The sequence below is a fragment of the Lonchura striata genome, chromosome 2 (assembly GCF_046129695.1).
Source record: "Lonchura striata isolate bLonStr1 chromosome 2, bLonStr1.mat, whole genome shotgun sequence".
NCBI lineage: Eukaryota > Metazoa > Chordata > Aves > Passeriformes > Estrildidae > Lonchura > Lonchura striata.
This window is the reverse complement of record NC_134604.1, coordinates 86,803,887-86,828,350: the sequence shown is the minus strand read 5'-3', so window position 1 is coordinate 86,828,350 and position 24,464 is coordinate 86,803,887. Positions and strand designations below refer to the sequence as shown.

The window sequence follows — 24,464 nt, the reverse complement described above, 5'->3', positions numbered from 1 at the left end:
ATCAAACCTTTTGCACTTAAGATGCATTATTTATTCAGGAAAATGAGACAGTGCTTAGGAACTGCTCTCAAGAGTGTAAAAATCATTGTAGCTCATGTTTTGTCTAGATTATAAGAAAACTGGGCATTTCCTATAACTTGATACTCCTTAACTTAAATATTCTACTGCCCAGGTACTCTTCCTACTGATATGCTATCATTGTCTCCTTTTCTACTGACTTTCTAAATGCAGTTTGCTGAACAATATTGTTTTTCAGGAGATGACGCATTCATGGCCTCCGCCACTGTCAGCTATTCACACACCAGGAAAGGCAGAACAAAGCAAGTTTCCCTTCCCAAACAAGGTAAGACATTCAGCATCATGTAGAAACATTCCTCCTGCACCTTAGAATATGTCCTACAAAGCCCTAAGTGAGTGAGGTCTCTGGGCTGAGGTTGTGATGCCCTGGTGATGATCTTCATGTGTGTGTGCCAGTGTTCCCTGTCTTTTCCCTTCTTACAGCCTCAGCAGGGCTACACAGTCTGCATGTCTTGGCAGCAGAATTGATGGGGGTCACAGGTGCCTCACCTCTGGTGGGATGTTCAGATGGGGTGGCCTCTGCTGAGGCTGCTGACTGATACCTTAGGGCACAGACAGCAATGGAAAGTCAGGGAGCTCCTGCATCCATTGCTCCTGCATCATTTGGGTTCACCAGCTGAGATGTTGGTTTACCTTTGACCTTTGAGGTCTGAGGAGGCCTTCACTAGTACACTGGCCTCTAGTTGAGCCTGAGGACTGGCCATAATTGTCTGCCACCAGCCTGGCTTCAAAGGGGCAGCTTCACAAGAGAGGCAGTCAACCCAGTGCCATGATGCCCAGAGAGGCCACAGAGGCGTTTGCCACAGAAACATTTGATCCCCCAAGAGACCATAGCCACTAGTCCTGCTGATGCTCCCTTAAAACCAGCCCCACTATTGGATATGTATCCAAGGAAGGATGCAGTGCAGCATGGAAAAGCTCATCAGCACAAGCTTGGGGAAACCACATTATTTATACATGGTAAGTCAGGAGGGAATGAAATCACCTATCTTGTGCAAGAGCCAATAAATTTCACATTGTATCACCATATACTGTGTAGATGTCACAAGCATATTTCATGCAGCCTTCAAGCTTGAAAGATGGTATTGATGCTGTTTATAGTCTTTCTCTTGTTAAAGCAAGCTCGTTTGGCAACTTTTAAGTCCATTCTGCAAAATTTAGTTCAGGGAATAATTATAACTACAAAGCCAAGAAAACTTCATTTGCTTACAGTAAAAAAGGTTTTCTGTGGATGAGAGTGTCATGATTTTGAAATATCAGGGGTGTAAACCAAGACATCTCTAGTATGTTATGAAAGAAAAATAAGGAAATAACTCACTATTTGCTCGTTGAAGGCAGACAAATGACTGAAGATGGTAGGTGAGCTGGAGGTTTGTTAAGTTAGAGTAAGTCCTGTAGGAGAGAGGTGGATCAGCAGCTTACAAGCAGGTGAAGTGCTTGATAAGGATGACAAAGTGAGGTGGTGCTTGTAGTGCTGAATTTCCTGCCACGATTATCACCACACAATTGTTTCTGTGGCACACGTGCAGATGAGCATGGGCAAGGCACCTGTCAGTGGGTCTGTGTGGCCATTGTGAATCCACTTCCTCATCACTAAATGTGTTGTGATAAATACAGGAATAGGAGAACCACAGAGCAGAGAGCAAAGATACGTGAATAATGGTTGATATTGACTTTCTCATCTTCTCTCTGCCTGTTCATCCATCTCTCTGGGAAATTTTCTATTATTCTGAATTGCAGAGCCATTTCAGAGATCTACCATTCATTTTTAAAGACCTTTTTCAAGGCGGCTTCTTTTTTCTTTTGCCAAAGTAAAATTTCCTTTTTTTTTTTTTTTTTTTTTTTTTTTTTTTTTTAAGCTTAGGATGAACAAGATTTCATCTAGCAATAAATAAGCATATGTCTGTACATATAATAACGTCACAACTGTATTGTGGCCTGGGTGGTCTGCATGGCCAGAAATTAGAGTGCTTTGTGTGTGATGGGAAAGAAGTACCTTAAAAAACTCACCAGACTCCTAGAACAATCAGGTATTACTTGCCATAGATTATGTTAATTTTAGACACCACTTCTATTTTAAAATCTTTTAAAATAATTAAAAGCTATTCTGTGGCTTAATCTGGTAATCTGTACAGTTACAGACTATAGAAAGCTTTTCAGGCTCCAAAATGCAAAAAACTAGTTTCCTAATTTTTCAAACATGTTTTTCAAAATTCAGTAAGCTAGCTATTGCTTTTCACAAAGCATGGTGTAAAATCTTTATTGGACCTCATAGGAAATGTTTCCATAGGTCTTGGAAAGCTTTCCTACAGGTAAACTACGTAGCTGTCCCTATTTTTTAAAACCTGAGAGCTTCACCAAACTTAGTGGATCACACATTATTCAGATAAATGGGTCTGTCAGTTAAGTAGTGACCAAGGCCAATAAAGAGACTGAAAGGATAAAATCAGGGCAACAGTTTCATCTCTTAGTTCCAAGTCATGCACAGTTACATTATTTCCTTTTCATTCTTAATGGCAGTGTTGAGACATCAGTCCAATCCGTTGCAGAGACTCTTCCAGAAAGAGAAGCAAGTATGCTGCACCCACTTTTAACAGAAGACAGTTCCCAAACATAAAAATACTCATCATTTTGGGAATAGGAAAAAGAGAAGCTTCTCAGGCTCTTGCTCTGTTACAAGGATGCAAATCATAACTACTTTTCTGTCCATGAAAACTGAGTGTCAGCATCATTAGTTTGCATTCACGCCACACTGCTTTTAACCTGCAATTCAAGTAATTAGCGATCTGACAGCTTGAAACTTGAAATTTATTAATTAGGCTATTAAAGTTGCAAAGGCCACAGCAACTAGAGCTAGAGTGGTTTTGAAATCAGTCTAGTAAAAAAAAGCTAAATATCTGAGATTTATATATCACAAATATAACGGAATTCCACATTTGAAACTGCACATGTGGATGTATCAATCAATATAACTAAATACTCATTTGATGGAGGGGATGGCTGTGCATATGCTGTGCTTCTATATGAAATCAGGCCTCATTAGCATGGGAGGTTTGCATTGATTCACAAGAATGAGAGGAGAGTCTGGGTCAGGTTTGACACGCGTGGCAGTGCCCAGTAGGTTTCCAAGTACTGTGCTGCTGGAGAAGCACCACTAGAGACCTGTCCTTTATGTAATGGAGGGCATAAAGTTCCATTTCATCCTTAACTTTGAATTTTCTTTCTCTCTGGTATTAATTTGTACTCTTGAATTTACCAGGAAGGGGCAATGACAGTCTCTTTATTTCTTGTTTTTCAAAGCTTAAGGATAATTGATTGAATGTGTGATGTGACAAACTGTGTGTGCTTTCCTTTCTCCTATCTCTGCCAGACTTTGTTATGTACAAATGATCAGACACTTCTTGATTTTAATTTTATTAAAAGCATCTTAATAAATAAACTTTAAATGAATAATTAAATTTGTAAATAAGAGCTCACTTGATGCTTATGTGGATGGGCTTTCATGTTCACTCTCTTGTGCAGGAAAAAATGCTGTTAATTCTGCTGCCTGCTTTGCTCCCTTTCTTCATTTTTACTGTGATTTCTTGTCTTGATAGTTTGATCAGGTGTTTGATTTCTGATTAGGTATATGTGATATTATGGGATCAGCCATCACTTTGTTATTTGAGAATTAATTTAGCTGCTCCAGGAGAGCTGGTTTCTTGTCACAAAGCTATTGGGTAATTATTCTCAGCAGATGCTAGGTTATCATAGTGATGTTGCTCTTTAGAAGTGCAATTCATTTGTTTTTTCCTTTCTTGTTGGTTTTAACAAGCTGGAGGAAATATGCCGGACAATAATCTTCAGAAATGAAGTCTTCACCTTTTTTATAAAGTTACGTTCTTTTTTTCCTCCATTAGTGGGAACATCCTGTATTTCTCTAGGAGATATTTTTACTAGCCTTTGGCAGAGGCAAGATACTGTGCTCAGTCAAAGGGGAAGGTGCACTCGTCCTGAGGTTCATGAAAAGGTAAAAGAGTGAGCAAGATCCTTGTTTAGAAGTTTCAAATACAATTACTTTTACAAATACAAGGAAATTTCCCTCAAGATTGTATTTTCCTGAACTTCTCCAGGTACATAAATTCTCTGTTTTGGAAACGGAACATGCTCTAAAAGCCTATTTTTATTGGGAGGTGGTTGGCTACAAGAATAGCATTTAAATTCAAGTGTACATACCACTACATCACCGCTGCAAGTTGATCTTGACTTTTTAAGATGGCATTCAGTCACTCAAAAAAAACCAGGCTTTAATCTCTCTTCATCAGAAACATTCACAAAAAGCTGATGAGATTTGTCAAAAGTACACAATTTCAGATTACTGAGAAATTATTCTTGGCATGTGAAACATGGTACAGATCTTTTCATATTGCAGTTGATGGTCGAAACTCTTGGGGCATGCCCAAAAATTGGACATCTCACATTACAGGTATGTAGGATGGAAGCAAGTTGCAGATGTGTGTTATGGTATTAAAATTACAGATCAAAGCCATGCAGTCTGGACAGAGCAAAATGTGCAGATTGAGGGATTCTGATCAGCTGAGCACTCAAGAAACCGGGGCCTGCTATCCAGCCAGCCTCTGTTTAGAGGGGCCATGAAGCTCTTGGGTCCCCAAGCCCCTGAGAAATTCTCCTGAGTGACTTAGCATCCCAATCTCAGCCCAACCAAGTCAGAGCATCCTCGGCTCTCTGGGAACCTGCAGTTGCTCTCCCATGAGCTCTGTGCTTGGCTCATCCCTCTGTCTCTGTGGACCTGGATCTGGTCCAGCGCTCAGTTCCTCACTGAAAATGACTCCATGTGTTCCTGTGGCTGCCTGGCCTCTCTGAGCAGTCTTAACTACAGCTGTAACTGCAGCATGGATATGAGGTGGTGTTCCTGTGTGTGCCTGGGTTATTCAGAAGCAGAATTACATATGGGATACTTTTCCTGCTGCCAACCATGGCAAAGAATTATTTTTTTTCCTTTATTTAATTATTGCTTTTGTTATGGTTTATAGTTGTATTTATAGGCTTTTTTAATATATCTTTTTATGAATGCAAAAAAATTCTGTGAGTAAAACACAGTGAGGTAACATTTGCACTTGAGGTAAAAGTGATCTGATTTATTGCACCACATTCATAGATATTGCTGTTGTCATACAGGATCGACCTTGTAATCTCAGGGACCCAGTGGATTTTCATTTTCTGATGCTGTCAATGTCAACATGTGAAAAGACCAGCTGTGCTACTACCCCAGGAATCCAATGGTCCATGAAACAATATATTGGCCTTCTCTCTGTCTTCTCGTCTGAACTTGTAGAAGATAATAGACGAGTTTTGGCTGATCAATACATGAATAGTGAGCAGGAGAGTCATAATAGCTGTACAAGGAATTGCATCATTAAAAGGTTGTTTTGAAATAAGTTTACAAGCCTAATAATTAATGGATTTTCCAATAAATATTGGACTTATTCTTGTAAATGAAAATTACTTTGAAACCAAATGGACAATCATTAGTGCTGTTTGTACTGTTAAGGTTATGTCAAGCAAGTATTGCAGCAAAAAAATGCTGAAAAAATAATACACCTTCCTTTTTTTTCTGTTATCACTGTAGGAGTCACAACAGGGATCTACAGGACACAGCAATACAAGTAAGTACCAGCTCATTTTCTGCCTTCATTGGGTGGAAGGGTAGACAATGACTTAGAAAAAGAAGTGACTGATGAAGTAATGGATCAGTGGGAGACTGGAACAGCACAAAGCCTTAGCAGGCAGAACTCAGCTATGGACAAATATGGAGAAATGAAGAGTGACCATCAGAATGTCAGCTCTTTTGGTGGCCTGGGAAGAACAAAAAGTTTTCATTTCACTATGGCTATTCCATTATGTAAATGAGAAAGACTGAAAAGAGCAAAAGAGTGGTTTTTTTGGAAAGCCAGAAAAAAGCTGACCTACTTGTACAGTGAGATGCAGGCTGCCAGAACATTGTGCAAGAAAACTTGTAATCATTTATCTTTCATAGGCAATGGTATATTTTGTGGCCATTGCACAGTAATAAGCTGCATAAATCCTGCCAAACTAACACTAGATAACATTTCAAAGACCCTATAGCTGTGAGTCTTTTTAGTTGGCAGTGTGGGTAGGGCAGTGATGGGTGCCTGTGTGGCTCCTGCTCAGGTCTTTCCAGTGGACTCCAGTTTACAAGTCATGGTGCACATCAGTAGCACTTTAATTACATTTAACTATGGTAAAAAAACTTAGCATCTGTATTGAACAGGAAGATTGAATTGTTCTGCAAAACAAAATATTAATCCTCTCCTTTGACACCTCTGATGGTTGTTGATGGTGTCTTGCATATTAAAAATACATGATTCTATCCCGCTTTCCACATAAATCATCACAACCAAAAGAATTATTTTGCTAACTTCCTGACCTGTCAGCAAACACAAAGCCCAGTTTGCAAATTGCAGGGCTGTGACTGAAGGTGAAAAATGCCTTGAGCTTGTAGATAGGACTTTGAAAGGGTCTGTTCACCCACTATGTGAGGGAAAAGACATCCAGAGAGACAAGGCTGGGATATGCAGGCTTTTAAAATGTTGTGGCTCTTCACTGGGGACAGGTCAGCATGAGGAAGACAACGTTGTGAAGAAACATGCAGTGATGTCACTTAATTGGTTTGATATTGCTGCAAGTACCAGCACTAAGGAAATAACAAAAGGCAAAGGGTATGAGGTTCTGTCAGAAAATAATGAATACAGTAATGAGAGAAAGAAGCACAAAAGAACCATAATAGAGAGGGCTATGCAAACACAGGCAGAGGCACAAGCATGACAAACACACCGGCTGAGCTGAGGGCGTTGCAATGACAGCAGAGGACACAGTATTTAGCCAGCTTTGGGCCTAGCTGAGTATTTCCTTCTTCCAACACTTGAATAAAATAGGTTGTTCTGCAGATTTAATGAAACCTGCATTCCTTTGTATTACAAAATGAATCCTATGACCTTACAACTTTTCCCTGCTTCTTATTCCTGTGGTCTCTGACCCCACTTCATTTCTTATTCTCCCATCCCTCCTACACTCCCATACTCCAGTTTCTCCTCTCTTCAATCATCCTGCTCAGTAAAATCTGCAGCTGGGCAGAAGCTACACTTGGTACTGCCTAGCTGATGGCAACCAAACTGAAGAACAGCTGGACCCATGCAGAAATATTTTCTTTATTGGTGGCAAAAGTCAGGGTCACTGTTGGATGCTCAGACACATTTTCTAACATCACAGAGTTTGACTACCTCTGAGAGCTGTATCCATGAGAATTCCAGGTGAAGTGCTGGAATAAGATATCAGATAAAACACTGTTAGAATGAGATATAGAGCTTACCAGTCATGTATGTCAAACTTAAAGGAAATCTGGGAAAAAATTATTCAGATGTGTGGTGGGTTGAACCTGAGTGGACACCATGTGCCCATCAAAGCTGCTCTATTACTGTCCTGGACACAGGAGAGAAAATACAACAAATCATGGATGGAGATAAAAACAGGGAGACAGCACTCACCAATTACTGTAATGGGCAAAACAGACTCTACTTGAGAAAATAAATTTAACTTATCACCAGTCAAATCAGCATAGGACAATGAGAAATAAAATCAGACCTTAAAAGCACCTTCTCCTCACCCATCTCTTCATCCTGGGCTCAACTTCACTCCCAAATTCTCTACCTCCTCCCCACCAGCAGTGCAGGGGACCAATGAATGGGGGCTGCAGTCAGGAAATCAAATTGCACCTTGTCTCTGACACTCCCTCCTCAGGGAGGGGACACCTCTCTGCTCTGGTGTGTGGCCCCTCCCACAGGAGACAATCCTTCCTTAAATTTTCATGAGCCCTTTCCACAGGCTTTGCTTCTCATAAACTGCTTCAGCTTGGGTCCCCATCCACAGGGTGCAGTCCTTCAGGAACAGGCTGCTCCAGCATGGGTCCCACACAGGGTCACAGGTCCTGCCAGCAAACCTCCTCCAGTGTGGGCTCCTCTCTCCATGGGTCCACAGATCCTGCCAGGAAATATTAGCAAATTATTCTATGAGAAACAACTCTAATGGTCAATGTATTGTGTTATCCAAGAGCACATCTTCAGAGTCCCAATTAGCTATTTTATTCCCATTGCTCCCTGACTTCTTTGGAGTGGCTCTTGAGCCTGTCATCTGCAGTGGTTTTACTGCAGCTGCCAACATTGTCTTTCTCATGGATAGCATTTGCATTTCTGTCATCCTTCCCCCACAAGGAAATCAAAGCATTTAAAAACTCTTAATGGCTGAAATTACACTATTCCTTCATAATAAATATCATTCATCCCTGTTACCCAGAAAGGGAAACTTAATCTGGTTGAGTGATCCACCAAAATTCCAACTAAGAGGAGAAAACTCCTTTTCTGGCCACCCACTATTCAATAGGGGAAATCCTACAAAAGTTCATTTGAAATTTATTTTGAAATTTGAGAAATCTGGACACATCTTCTGCTTGAATCTAAAAAGGTTGGGTAAGACATTTGATGAGATGAGGCAGAAACTAGCAACGACCTCCCAATTCTGTGACTAAGGATCTGTGGATCGACTATTTCCACTGTGTGTTTTCTGCATAGACTGATGCACATCTGTTTCAGGAGACATACACGGTGCTTAGCATCTGAAACAAAGTGTGCTAACAGCAATCCCATAGCAAGGTGGGTAGCGTGTTCTTTGTTAATTCCAAAAAGACTAAGAAAAACAAAGGTTCACAAAAATTTGCCCATAAGAAGCAGTCAAAACTAGAGAAGATTTAGCAGTTCAGCAAATGCCAGCCTCCCTCAATGGTACCTGCATGCATTTGACAGGTTACATGAAAAAATCTAAAGCAAATCTTAATTTGGTTGAGTGATTCACCAAAATTCCAATACGTTTTACATACCCTTATCCAAAAATATTATCTGTACTGTATCTGTGACATTCAGCTGTGCTTAGGCTATAGTCATTTGTAAAATTTCTATGATTCAGTCAAGTGAGAATGAAGTTGGTAAGAACTGATAAAGCATTAATGGCCAGATTTTCTACTCTGATAGGCTGGACTGATGCAGTTCTACCATCTGTACAGGCTCCGTCCTTCCTCTCCACACAGAAGTATGCTAAGTGACAATTAGCATAAAAGCAGCTACAAATGCTTATGGTAGGGTAATCCATTAATATCCAGTTTGGCTAAATCGCAGACATTCTGTTTCCTCACAGTACGTATGCTGTTTCCCTTGTTGCTGCATTAACATGCATTGCTGAAAGTAGAACTGATGTGAACTCTGCTGGCAAAGCACTCAGGAATCCATATTCCCTTTCACACTCAAACAAACCAGTGTTCATGGTAATAATTCATCACTTAGAGAAGACCCAAGTTACAAATAGAAAATCTTTGAATATATGCCAACTGTTACTGTTGGTTTCTTGTTCCAAATTACCATAATGCAGATGAGCTCCAGGGCTCCAGGCTCCGGAAGGCTGACAAAAGTATATTGTAGCAACAGCTTCCTAGCCAGCAAGTTCACCATCTGGATATACTTTCTAAGGTCTCTGCTGAAAGTGAAGGGTGCCCTAGAGATTATGGAGTGGATATATTCCATCCTGTGTAGATGCCCTGCTCATGCCTAAATTTTAGGTGGCTTTAGCTGTCCTCTTACAGTGAATGCTGAGCTTCCCTAGACGTCCATGAAGGCATTGGTGGTATTGAAGCCATCCAGAGTCTTACCCATCCTGTTCAGTAAAGTGTAGACACCTCAGCTGAATAGACACAAACCCTACCAGAGGGGAGGATGACATCTAAAAGCACTATGTCAAGGTGTTCAAGATACCCAGAACTTCCACTACGGGACAGCTACCTCCAGAAGGTCACTATCTAGAGTGTCCTTGAGCTTTCTTCTGTACTGCAGTGGAAGAACACTGGTTGCAGAATCCTGCCTTTCTGAAGGCAACAGCAAGTTTTCCAGAGGTGCCTTTACAGCTGCTGCTCTGTGGAAACTGGGGGTAAGGTCTTTGTCAGCAGCAAACGGATGATGCGTAATGCTCATGTGCATGGACTAGGTCGGGACTGATTCCAAAACCCACTCAGCTCAATGAGCAGGACATCAGGCAACACCAAAACGACCCATCCAAAATAAGAATTTCTCACATTTTTTTCAGAAGGAATAGGTGGATTTTGGCTTAACACAGCTCATTATAGGGTAATGGAGAAAAAAACATCCATCAGTAAACCAGTCACATTCAACCTCTGCGCCTCCTTGTCTGCTAGGCAACATAAACTCATGTGAAGACAGCTATTAGCATCCAGCGACACACAAGAGCAGCAGCATCTGCACACTCACTAGGCCCAAAATTCAAGTTCAAGGTCATTCAAGTGAAGTAGCATACCCTCTAAATCCACGGTATAGCTACACAGAAATCTTACACTGGAGTGCAGCTCTCTCAGATTACTCAGAGAACATTAATTACAGCAAATAACATCAGCCTTACTGTTTTTTGGCAGGGGTAGAAAGGACCGTGCCTGACTCAGGAGAAGCAACACCACCCCACCTGCTAACACTCTCTATGCTATGTAACTAAGTTGTGTTGGGCAGATACATTATTTTGGACCCAAGATGGGGATCATCACAGGCTAGCATACCAGGACCCATATGATTCATAAGGAAATGTGAAGAGGCACCCCTTGGGCCTCTGGTGCCTCTCAAGCATTTGTGTATTTGGCTTCTCCTGGCACTGAGTGCCTAAGCCAGCATAGCAGAGAGGGCTTCCCCAGCCCCCATGTACAGAAGCTAAAGCTCAAATCCTTAACGTGACAAAATGAATGTGAACCAAAATACCCATTGGCAGAACTGTGCCCTGATCACTGCCTTCCTCTCTCGGCTGATGCTGTTTTGTTTTGTATTAGACAATTGCTGTTCCTGGAGCAGGGTTCTGGAGCAAGTGCATGTTGTATGGAGTACAATCTCAACAGCAGAGCTCTAGGGCCCTAGAGAAATCCTTTTCATTGTTCCAAGGTCTGGTCTCCCTGGTAAAGCCTGTGTTCTCTAAGCTTCTCCTCTTGTGGAGTTTCTCTGCCTACATTTACGGAGCACTTGTCAGTGACAAGGAAAGTCAAGTCAGGATTGACTGCCTGCTTGCAAATGCTCCAGCAGTGCCCCTGCAGCCCTGTGGTTGCCTCCACAGCTGTCTGTGTGTGTGTGGCAGGAGTGGTCAGTGTTAGCAATGAATAAAGCATTGATGACTCACATCTGAGCAGTTTTTTTACCCATTTCTGATGTCATTTTCTTCTTCTCTTTTAAAGGGAAAAGTGATGTAGAGCCAAAGACCCCAGAGAAAAGCGCAACCCATACATCGTAAGTCACATTTGCGTTTAAGATTGGAGAAGGCAGCTGTGTTTTTATCAGATTTGTTGGGCAAAATAGAATTTGTTTGTTTTCATTAAGATAAAGCTCTTTCACTGATGCTTTTCGTAAAACGGCTTTTTAGATAATGACTAAACATTAATTATTCCTAGAACTTCTGCATGCTAGTAAGTCAGCAATCTTTGCAAGTGAAATGGCTCCATATCACACTGAATAGATATGAGATTATTTTTGTGGGTGTGCAAGGCTGGCCTTTAGAACCTTACTTCAACATTACCTTAATGCTGCTGGAGTTTGTCACACTTGCTAAAAAACATCATGTCACATATGCCTTTGATGTACTGATGTAATTTTAAAAGACTGCAGTCTGCAGCTTCACCTCTGAATTACTTGAAATCCAATTACAGTTATCTCTGGTCTCTCACGATTTTGTTGATGTTTTTGAATTAACGAAAGAAGTCAAGAAATAGATAGGAACAGGCACTTGTAATATATCAGTGTTCACCTTCACTTTAGTGCAACAATAGAACCTTTTACCATTTTTTACTCTGGTATACAAAAGACTGAATTGTTTTGCCCACATAAACCAGTCTATGAAACAGATAGGCTGCAAGTTAAAAAAATTTAAAAATAGCATCAGTCTTCCAAACTAAGCAAGATAAGTTAATTCTTTTAATAACTACCAGACAGAAGCATTATGAATTTCTGCAAAATCATTCACCTTTTTAATTCCATTTGAGAGAGAGAAGTTCTTCTAACAGTCAGTCATGTGAGTTTTAAAGTGCATCTGGCCCATAATTTATGTTTTCTGATTCCTGTTATTTAAATTCAGAGCATTATATCATGTAAATCTCACAAGGTGTCACCATTTGTTACATGGCCAAAAGTAGTCACAGAAGGAGGTACAATAACAGTGATTTATGGTGGGACATTTTGATTTCTGCTGCAAATACGCATTAAAAATCTTCTGGAAATTAATCTGGAAAAAGATTTGACACGGTGTAAGAAATGGCTTGTCCTGCAGATTGTGTTGTGGAATGTAATTATAGTATGCAAGCGCATTTAGGCAAACTTATTAAATGAATTAAGCATTAGCAACCTTATGCCTTCTGATAGCATGATTGCTGGGAACATTTAATAGAATGATTTCAATAATTATCATTTTTAAAAATAATATTGCAATAAAGAGCAAAAGAAGAAGGGTTTTAATGCCATCTGGAGGTATTTTGGAGAAATGAACACATTTATTTTTACTGATATTTAGCAATATGTAAACCATAAGCCATCCTCCACAGTGTTTTTTCTAGTTAGTATTTTATTGATAAGGAATGTTCTTTTCTTCTTCATTGGATTAAAAACTGTAAGATTTCTGAACCACAATAGTGGTATTTCTAAAACCAAATCATGGGTTCAGAGGTACACCCCCATATAGTTATGGTCTGGATTTGAGACTACATACTGGGTGATATAGTGTGTCAGAATCATGGTAGGTGTGAAAGGTTTCTTGCCTAATAAGAGATCTTGGTACATTCTGAAACTGTGCTGTCTACTAGATACAGTATATTTCTAATGCTTATCTTTAAATTATTACTATATTCTAAGGCTACCCCACTGCATACATTGGTTCCCAGAAAAAAATTTTAGAGGCAGAAACAACTTGTTACTGTCGATAAGTTAATGCATCCAGGAACCAGAGGTCCCTCTAGTTAGCAAAATTCCATAGAAATGGAGGCAAGAGAAAAAAGAGGAGATGAGAAGAAGGGAGCTAACAAGTGCTGTGTCAAGAGAGAAGGAAGAAAGTTAGAGAGATACAGTTAAGAAGTTGGAAAAGGAATTGCAAACATCAAGTTTTCAGAACAAGATACAAAACTGGGAACAGTAGAAAAGAAAATCAGTGATCAGAAACTGAAGACAAGTAAAAGCCATTAGCAAACTAAAGATGTACATGTTACTCAATAGAGGGCTGGATCTGTGAGTGTTAGTAAAGGAAAGTAACTCACACTGATATGTAGGTAGACACCAATGCCCCAGTTCTCTTTATGCTACTCTGCTGTTGGCCTTTTCTAGGTTTCTTCTCTTTTCCACCATTTTCTAGGACAGCTTTTTATCCCTGCTATCTCAGGCAGTCATGAATACAGAACTCCTTTGCTCTTTTGGGGCTGCAGCAACTCGTACCTGTGCATGCAGTGCGCAGCCAGAGAACCTGCGGTGCACACCTGCACATGGACCTGTGAGCCTGTGTGCCTGGTCTCCCTGCAGATGGATGTTCTCTTCCCTAATGCACGTGGAGATGACCACGCCTGGGCAAGAGCTCCAGCTGGAAGCCTCAGGGGTATGTGGGTAGCATGAATGCTGCCAGGGGTCCCTGTAGGTAAAAAGGCTGTACCCTCTTGCAAGGTGTCACTCCTCTCAGAGTGTCAAAGGAGCCCAGTTGGCATCTCCTAGCAGGGGTGCTAAAAAGGAGCAACATTGATGTAGGAGAGAGATGGCACTTTCAGGCCTGACAAGGAGAAACTGTGGATGCACCTCTCTGTGAATCAGCGTTTCCCTGTGAAAATGGAACAAACAGCAACAAAAAAGCCCCCCACAAAGTCATTTTTGCCTAGAGGAAAACTACAGAAATGATAGGGAGGTTTAAATTAATGTTTTTTTTCTTGAAAAGGTCTTTTTTATTTTCCTCAGGCATGTTGCAAGCCTCACACTCTAGCCAAGCGTATATGATTCAATGGCAGTTAATTCATCCCTGGTGCAGATATACTACCTCTATCCAAACATTATTTATGCAGCTTCAAAGGACAGGTTGATTACCCTCCTGAATCAGGCAGTGAGGCATTTGTGAACCAAGCATTAACATGACATCTCCCCTCAAGATAACTCTTGTGCATTGCCCACTGGGTTCCTGGTCCTCAAAAACAAACATAACCCTGAGACCTGGAGCCCCAGGACCAGAGGTGCTATCTGTAACCTCCACGGGTACAGAAACTGAGAGTAGTGCTCTGTTCAGAGGCTTTGGGTACAGGAATCATTTGGAACAGCATTATGCATAGGGGCTTTTCCTGTATATCTAATTCCCAAGATAGACTCATTGTGACATAGCCCTCCACTAATAATAATATTAAACATTAAAAAAATAGTAGGCATTAGATGATGCATATTAATTGATGCAGCATCCTAATGAGGCAGATGAATAAGGGCAGTTATTGCAATGCTAAGGATAACAGAGATGGATTTAGGAGAATAAGACTTACGGAAAAGCAGGAGGGAAATCTAAGCAGAGCTGTATCATTTTGCACAATATTCCTATGGCTTTCACGGCCTTGGCATTCACAATAATCACCTGAGCTGGCACTAAAGAATTGCAATAAAAGGTGCAAACAATACAGAAGTGTTAAGCTGTCTGGAGTCTTCCCCAGTTGATTCATGTTCCTTGTAATTGAATGCTTTTAAAGCCATGAGCATTCTGTACTTGAAGGGGTTTTGTTGTCATTGTATTCAATATATATAGCTCTCTATGGGTCATATGGTTATAGCTTTGCTGAGAATTTCCAAACTTTTAGGACTGATCAGAAATATCTAGTGATGTTTTGTTCTTTTGGTTTTGTGATCAGAGGGTCAATTTTCAAGGGTCACAAAACTTTCACAAATTTTGTTTAAAACATCTGATTTTTATTAAAATCCTCCCCTTCCCCCCCCCGCCTTCCCCCCCTCCCCCCCCATTTTTTCCACCAGAGTCTGGAGAGCTGCATTAATGCATGGGTATGGATAAAGGAAGATTGGTCTTTGGTTCTTTGATATTTGCAGTTACACTATTTTAGTCTTTCTTTGACAGATCTGTGTCAAGGGCCTTTCATTAAGCCTCAGATTGTTGTAATTAAAGCTTTTAATTTTATAAAGCTTCTGTGCAAGGCAAAGTGATTCCAACCACTGCATATGTTTCAGAGGACCTTGCAGGGCCACATAAACTCCTCCCTGTGCCAGGGATCTGGGATCTTCCATCTTCCCACATGCAAATATGACAATAATTTAAAAATGCCAAATATACAAAGCGCTCAGCGTGACTCCTGCTCTTGGAATGACTTTCAATGTACTGTCTGTTGCGATGTTCTTCAGCACCTTTGTGTTTGTAAATGATTTCCAGTTCAGACTACCCAAGGTTAATCATGCCTGACTGTGATTCACTGCTATGCATTTACCTCGACATTTCTAGTGCACTTACTTAATGATATCAGGGCTAGCAACTAGATACCTCAGTGCTGTCTCTTTATTAACCCTCCCACAATTGTTTTCATGCTGAGCTGCTCCAGATTTTTCCCTCCCTTTTTACAAGAGAATTAACTAAGATTGAGGGAGGCTTTTATAATTTATGGCAGTTGTGCAGGTTTTGTCCTTTGCTAATACTCTCTGAGAATCACGGTGATCACTGTGTGTGTGTGTGTGTGTGTGTGTGTGTGTGTGTTTGTGTATGTGTGTGTGTGTTGGCTTGTTTGCTTTTGCCAGGCAGAAATAGATGTTGGCTCTGTTCCCTTCCTGTACTGGTCCCCAGCACCATGTGCAGAATGGTTTGCTCAGGGGGATCTTCATTAACAGTGCTAAAGTCAGCAGCTTCTAGGCTGCCCATTTGCAGACATTAGTGTTACAATTTCTTGCCCATCCAACACCTGCTCATCATTCTTACCACCCTGATTCTCCTTCAGGAAGGAAACATCATGTTGGAGCAACACGTTGTGATGCATCTTTCTTCCTCTCTTGTCTTGCCCTTTGTATCTTTGGAGTGGCTTGCAGGTAGTTATTCAACAGCTAAAATCACCTGCTGGTTTCCCCCTTTGCAGGGGGAAGCAGGAGGCAGAGGGGTTACAAGGTGCCTGTAGAGAGCAGAGAGATTCAGTCTCAAATACAGATGATCAGTTTGAGCAAGTGCTGCCAGCTCACCATCCAGCTCTTAGCCCTCAGGGAGCTTCTCCTCTCACATCTGCTGACATGTGGTCTTGACCTCAAGTCTCTCAGGCAACAACTGCAACCCGATGGGACATTGGGAGTTGGAAGAGTAACCTTAATCCCACCTCACTTTACTGAAAGCCCTGGTGCAAGTTATTTTAAGTTATCCTTGGGCTTTTCCCCGGCTAAAATAATTAGACCACCGTGAAAACTATCTCATTAATATTTGTACCAAGTGTTGAAAATGTAATGTCCTGTAAAAAAAGCTGAAGATTACTCACCCAGAACAGTAAAGGAAATGGTAGTAGTTTAAGTTTTCAAAGACAGATTTGGGTAGTAAATGGTAGATGTACTGAGGAGTACATCACATGTAGGGAGAAAGGGAGAGCAGAAGCTGCTGCCTTTCCCAGGTACCCACAGACCTGGAGATCAGTGGCAGCTCCTGCCCCATCACCATTCTCCCATCCTCTCCCGTGAGTTTCAGTCTTGGAACAAGGGTCACACAGTTTAAATTATAAAGATTTGGCTTTAGTCTTGCTGAACTGGAGGGAGAGATGTGACAAAGCATGAAAACTGCGGAGGAAAAAAAACCCTCCAGCAGTACATCTTCAATATCCTTCTTTTTGTTTGCCAAAAGGACCATGATGGATCAAGTCAATTGAACCAGAAAATAGCTAACAGATGGGCCTGGAGGACAATGGAAGGGGTGAAATCCATGCTAGTGAGGAAGCTGGTTCCAAAAAAAAAAAGGCTGCATACACTGTTATGGGATATAATCCACTTTTCAGCTTTCTGATTAAGATACTGGGGCAACTTTCGAATCTCTCACACTCAGCTTGTGGGCAAGGACATCTGCAGCAGACACATCAGCCAGTGATTTGGTGAAAATGCTTTTACTAACTCCATGGGCTCTATCCAGGGCTGTCCTGGAGCATATCAGTCTGCTCACAAACCACAGATGACCCTGCTTTGCTGAGAAACACAACTTCCAAAGGATGGTAGCCAATATGAAACAGCACCCTTTATGATAATTTTTGAAATTTTTGTTTCTAGAAACTTTAATATGTCAATGGCTTTTAATGTATATCTGAGATGTTTCTGAGAGAAGTCTTGTAGTCCATGAAAAAAAAAAAAAAGGAAAATAAGAAAGAAAACAACTCCTTACTATGATGAATGAAGGCAGTGTTTTTCAGAGTGATGGAGGTCTTTAAAACTGCAGAAGTGAAAGTCTGGTGTTTATCCATGAACTAAGTCTCTGGCAGAAGAAGAAGGCTGGTTTCATTGCACTATTCCACCTGTTTACTTGAGCCTCAGCTTGCAGAGCTAGCCCCCAACACTGCCAGATTCTCACTCTGCTCAGCCAGTCCATCAAAGGCAGCTAAAATTTTAAAAACCCCTCCTCAGCTCTCAAATTTCCATGAAAAAGTTCATTTTTTCTGCTCTCTTCCCTGAAATATTACCATTAGTCCATGTATAGAGTGTTTCTCTGTGTGTTAAATATATAGACTGTTAAAAAGGCAATTCTACCATAACTTCCCACTCCCAAAAATGAAGTGATTTCACCTGTGGGATGCATCAGAGTCACCATGGTATTGTCACAATGCTGATGTGAACTTTTCCTGCCAATTCCTAACCTTTTCTGAGCACAGAATTTTTGAGTTTACAGAGCACAATGCTGCTGATATTTCACAAAAAAACCCTATTGTAAGTTGATACCAAGAAGTCTATTTTGTTCAAATGCTATAAAGACATTTTCTTGGAAGGCATTTGCTCACACACATCTTGACTGAATCGGTCTTTAAGATCTACAAAGTTCAGGATAAAGAATAAATTTGTATTACTGGTCATTTTTTTTGCCATGTAAAAAATATAGACACACAGGAGTCAAAGTTGATACAAGTAAAAATAATCTTTAAATATCACCTAAAGTCATAAAAAGATCTCAAAAACATGATCTCCCTAAAAGAAAATGAGTTGGATCTGATTTGCTGAGTTCAGAAAGAAAACATATGGAAACATGGAAACCCAATTTGACCTTAATTTCAGCTGTGGTTTTCCTGGGACAAAACTGAGCTTCTGTTGACTTTGACTCAGACCAAAAAAACATTATCTGAGATGTCAACAAAAATGGGATAGGTGATTGCTAAATAAAAGTACTAGTGAGGTCTGGTGAAGTTTTGTTTGAATTAGATGGGATGAGATAGGGCTTTCACTGTCCTATTTTTAAATGCTATCGCTCTCTTTTACCAGATGTAACAAATAGCTTGCATTAACCACCTTTATGGCTCAATGCAGAGTTTTATTTATAAAGTACCCGTGATACAGGCCCTCCTGTGTAGCACCTTCACTTTTACTATCTACATGTACTCTGCACACTGTAGGGAAAAATAATTAGTTGCAGGAAGCTGCCCTCATTTTGATGCCACCCTTGGCTCAAAGCTGAAGGGGAAAGTGGTTTTATGCAAGAGAAACCTTCACTCCAAAACAGCAGCTTTTGTCCCATTGGAAAACTTGCTATTATGCAGGGCATTATTTCTAATTTTATACCAAATCAAAATTGCCTCTGTATCACCAGTGTTCATTGAATGCCATTTAGAGTAAAGCTGACCAACTTAACTGGATAAAATATCATAATATTTGAGGAAATGTTTTCCTGTGTTACACTGAAAGCATATTTTTCTCTTAGGGACAGTTTTCCTTGTACTTTGTAATTTGTAAGGGACTAATTAGGAATTTTGTTTGTGTTACATATTAGCTCAGAATACAGTGGTTAGAGAGGGGTTGACAGGAAGGTGAGGAGATGCAGGTGCCTGGGAAGAAGTCTGTGTCATTGGCAATGCCTCCAAGAAGGCAGACACCACCGACCCCACGCTGTATTTTTCCTCTGAAGAAAATGATAAATGGAAGCTCAGCGTCTCGCACGTTGGACTCGCGGTGTGCGTGGTGGTGGTTTTTGCTGGGCTAAAATTCCTGGTTGCCAGGGTAACACATTTTGGAAATTCTCTACCCTGGGCGAAAGCTGCTGCAACTTGAAACCTGCCGTAGCTGATGCTTGGCGGGGGCACCACCACTGCTGTGTGTGGGGGGCTGCTGGCTTTGCCCAGGGGTTTGGGGCAGGGAAGCAAAACAAAATGGGTCCAAAGGAAGAGAAGAGTGAATGGGAGCGTTCAATACTTCCAGACTTCCAGGATGTCATAACCTGATTATTTTCTCCACAGCATGTCAGCCAAAGATGAGGGGGTTACCTCATCTCAGGGCTGAATTGCTGGGTGGTGGGAAGAGGAGAGGTGTGTGTGTGCCTGGAGGGTGGGGAGAGGAGGAGGGTGAGAGGGGAGGAAAGAGAGATACAGGGTTCTGGCCACCTGCCAAGAAAAATAACTAACATTTTGCAAAAGAGAAATCCTAAGACTGAGGTCATAGTATGGAAAAAGTCTGTTTCACAGACTCTTGAGCCTGAATACAGGCCAAGTTTTTAGGGCTTTTTTTTTTTTTTTCCCCCTAAATGCAGGCATCCTATTAACATTTGAACACTAAAGCTCGTCTAGGAATGGAAAGATTTTGGTATCTGAAGTGCCTTAGTTTTACATTTTATTGGTACACAGATATAATTTTTTAATAACAAGAAAGTGAGATTCTGAATGAGAAGTGCCTTCATTTTGCTGTTAACTTATTTTATGACTATGAAGAATAAATTAAAGGAATCTAAAGAAGCGCCTGTTTCTCCTACAGAGTGACCAACTCGAAAAAAAGAGACATTTCAAGCTTGGTGGACAACTTTTTATTTGCCATGCAAAATACAAAAAGATACTGAAACCTGAAATGATGATGAATTTTCCTGTGTGGAAAAGTCTGACTGTTCAGCCATGAATAGCTATGATTTTTTTAAACCTTTATAGTGGCAGGCCGGCAGTTTCATGACAAATTACTTTTCATACCTAACTAAACAAACTATTGAAGTTCTTCTGCCTTAATCTTTGGATTTGGATTAAAAGTCAGAGTGTGGATATTTTTTAATTGGGGAAAAAGAACCCTTTGGATTTGTTAGGATGTTATTGCAAGCAAGTTTTCTGGTCTTTGATTTGCTAAGCTACAACTGGAGTCTGCCTTCCTCAGGGTAAGAATATTTCCACATTATCATTTCACCTGTGGTATTTTAAGAGGAGAATATTATATCTCAGCATGTATCTTGGCTTTGTGCATTCTGTTCTTTGTTTAGCATGCAGACAAGCTTCATCTCCCAAAAGAGATGTGGAATATATTTATCAGCAGTTTTAGAACTGATGATAGATTTGACAAGCAAGCAGGGTGACACACCGAAGCTATCAAAGCTGGAGATGAATCAGGACAAAGGTTTGGATGAGGTATATTGTTCCTGAGATTCAAAAGGATTATACTTACTGATCATTCCAAAATCAGGGCAACTGTACCACTGACTTACAAAGATAAAAGCTAAGTTTTTCCAAAGGACAAAAAAAACAATCACATGGTTTGATTGGCCCACAGACCTTTTATGGCAAAATAGTGCAATTACAGCTGGCATTTCTGCATGCTGGTTTTTATTAGTTTTGTAAGGTATTTTGTCAGGATTCATTTGTGCTGATTCCCCCTTTCATAGCATAAACTGTAAGCAATTGTCAGTAGAGAGAAGGAGTTTCTCGACATATTTCTTTAGAGACACACTCCAGGAGGTGTGATAAATCAGGTATACTAAATTAAAACAGAACTGATCTGTTACCTGGTAATCATGTGAACTTACTGACTATTTAATTGTATTAGAATTTTGTGCAATTATGGGTAAAAATCCTGTACATTCACCATCAGCTTTCCTACTATCAAAGCAAAGCAGACAAATCAGCACAAATAATATCTTAAAAGTATTTAACAGCACAATACAGACAAAGAATGACCAAATTACCCTTTTATACCTGGCTTGATGACCAGTTTTTGTGGCATTCTAAGTGGGCATAGAGGGGGCCTTCTGTCCTGAAATCCCCCAGGGAGATGAGGCAGCCACCAGATGTGTGACCTCCCTTGATGTAGTTCCGATGAAGGCCAAATACAGAAAATAGCAAGGAAAATGTCTGGGGCTGGGAACCCCAGAACATCACAGAGCATACCTTCAAAAACAATTTGTCATTACTCTGGTCTATATTGGTTTTAACTTTTGGTCTTAAGAAACAATTCAGGTCCCTGCTCATGTAAAATACATGTTTTCCTTGTAACATACAAAAATGTGATACGAGGCACAAACTTTGAGGCACAAACACAACAAAATAGTTGTTATAACTGCAAGCAATGGCAATCTCTGTGCACTTCTGTGGAACAAACAATGAAGCATTTTGCCACAAACTTAAAAAAATTTGCGTTTGTCACATGGGAAGATTTTGATCTCATAAATAACTAAAGACAAGCATGCCTTTTAGCAGGACTTCTTTCAGTATTTTTGTTTGAAAGACCAAGAATTCCTGTGAGTACCTAGACTTCTGCTTGTGCGTGGTGCTCATCTCCAGTTCAGTTAGAAACATTTCCCTGAGAGCAGCAGGCTTTACTGAGAGCAGCCTCAGTAAAGCAGGATGACTTGCAAGTGTAGAAAAAAGGGCTTGCTGCAAAGTGACTGCACATGGAATGAGTCGGGGGTTAAAAAAAACGTGTTTGTCAGAGTGGAGGTCTGCTTTTCCTCCACATCCCTCACAGCTGCCATAAGCACCCTGAGGTCGTCCGGCAGCACAGCAATCGCAGCACGGCTCCGGTGAGCGAGCGGTCCAGCTCCGAGGCCAGGAATCCCAGCAAGGCCAACTCAGGACAGATGTCCTGTCCTCTCCTGGAGAGTTTTACTCTTGCAGGCTTTTTTGGTTTTGTTTTTGTTGTTTTTTTTTTTTTAATTCAGGAGGAGGAAAGCTCACCCTAAGCCTTTTGCATGCATTTCGTTACTGTCTAGGAGTGGCTGGCTGATGCCCCTCTTCAGCAGGCATGCTCTTGTGAGGAGCCCCACAACACCCACAGCAGCATCCTGCGACTGGTGCTGAGTAGGCAGGAGTCAGGGACCAAATTGCCAGCTCTGAAGCCTGGGAGAAAATGGAATAAAGAGAGAAGGGGGAAGATCAGAGGTATGGTAACAGAAGACTTGTCATCCAGGATTTTAGGAGTTTTATTACTATTTGTAACATGTAAGACTAAACAAAAATAAAGACATACATAATACATAAACAATGAGAGGTGGGAAGAGAGCTGGATGCTAAAGGTGAGATTCGTAAGACCTATAATACTGATATTATTCCAAATTTGAATATATTCCCCTCAGACAAAAGTAGGTGGATTACTTAATAACCGTCATCTCCAGGCCTTGTAAAAAGATTATATATAGCAACCACCCTCCTTTTAAAATTATTTTGATTTATCTTTATCTAACAGAAATGGCCAAGTATCCCTTTAGTGTGATCCCATTTGGCTCAATGATATTGCAGAGCTATGAATTCAGTATGAGAAGAACAACTCTTTCTGTGCACCAAAGACCATAAAAGCTCGAGTGCCTCACTGCAAAGCAAATACCTCCTGCTCAAGCCACTTATGTTTTTCTACTTGAGAGAAATTAAAATCTCATCTTATTTCTTTGCATGCTCTTGTCATCCACTCAGATATTTGTTCAAATAAATCTCTGGTTCTTTTCAAAGAATGGCCTCTCTAAGAGTTGCAGTAGCTTTAAAGACTCACCAAGAGCAGCACAGTCCAGGCTGACACTCTCCCATCAGAGAAGGAACCGTATGAATCTTATCCTACAAATTCTGCAGCTCAGTTAATTAAGTATTTGATGTCCTAAGAAGCTGCTGCCTCCCAAAGCCAAGGAGAGGAAGCTGCCAGACCCCATTTCCATCTTTGGCCACCAGACACAGTGACGTTCAGAGACTTTCCACCCATCACACCATGTTACACAACTCTTCCCCTCTCCCCAGCCCATGGTGTTGATGAAATTAAGTAGCATGAAAAATTAACCCCACTGCTGTTGTAATGCAGCTGAGTAATGTGTGGCCTCATTTGTTGCTGCAGGAGAATATGTGTTTGATGCTTTGGTAGTGTGGCACTGTGAATGGGGCAGAGGGTAACCCAGTAGAACAAACCCAGGGAACAGCCCCAAAACCCTACCCACTCTCCAGGTGCCCTTGGACACCTTAGGCTCAATGCAGACTATGATTTCTGATTTCTTTTTCGTTGCCTTGTTACTTGCTGTCCATCCTTTGCCTCCCACCCCTTCTACTTTTTTCCCTTCATTTTCTTCCTTGCTGCAACCTCTCTGCTGTTTTCGCATCCTGTTTTTGTCAGGATTCATCACCTGCATCCTCATTTCTTATTGTTTTTCATCTGTGTGGGCCCTCCTGTTTTCTATATTTTCCTTACAAAACATTACTCCATGTCTCCTGAAAAACAGAAAAGAAATAAAGGTATGTATGTAACAAGGGATACAAAAAATACACCCACAGTAGCTCAAGTTTCTGGATTAGTGCATATCATCATTTGCCTCCTTTCTCCCTTGATTTTTCCATCACATCATCTCTGTTTAATGGTAAAGACTGACTTTTAACTCTTTTGTCCTTTAGGGCACATAGTTTTTCATTACTTCTCTTTTAAGAATCACATAAGAAAAAGAAAATAAAAAGAGAAAGAGAGATTAGTATAGAGAAAAGTTTTACTTAGCTACAAAATGTTTTCCTTTTATAATTTTAGACATGATTGACAGATAGGTTTATTTAATCAAATTGCCTTTTCTGACAGTGTATTATTTAATGAGAGAGTTCTCTTTTTATGATTGCATAGGAAGTGTGGAAGCATCTGAGAATTTCTGATGTGCTATTTACTTATCCATTATGTTGGGAATCAGTGTAATTTCAATGTCAGCAGTGGAATTAATAACCATAACTGTTATCTGTCACAGAATGATCTATTTGGGGATTTTCTCAGCAAACCAGGATATATCCCCCATCCTTACACCACAGAAGGAAGTTTTAAAAAATAAGTCAAATTTGAACATATTTTTGTTCTGATTATCCCTTC

The 24,464-nt window shown here is 40.6% G+C and overlaps 1 protein-coding gene across 1 annotated transcript in view; it reads left to right on the top strand.

The window, feature by feature from the left end:
- AFF3 (ALF transcription elongation factor 3) overlaps positions 1 to 24,464 on the top strand; it is a 319,278-nt gene that overhangs the window by 186,688 nt on the left and 108,126 nt on the right. Inside the window, exons 5-7 of the mRNA XM_021538600.2 lie at positions 257 to 343; positions 5,708 to 5,744; positions 11,423 to 11,474. Of these exons, the coding sequence (XP_021394275.2) occupies positions 257 to 343; positions 5,708 to 5,744; positions 11,423 to 11,474 (176 nt within the window). The remainder of the gene's footprint in view (positions 1 to 256; positions 344 to 5,707; positions 5,745 to 11,422; positions 11,475 to 24,464) is intronic.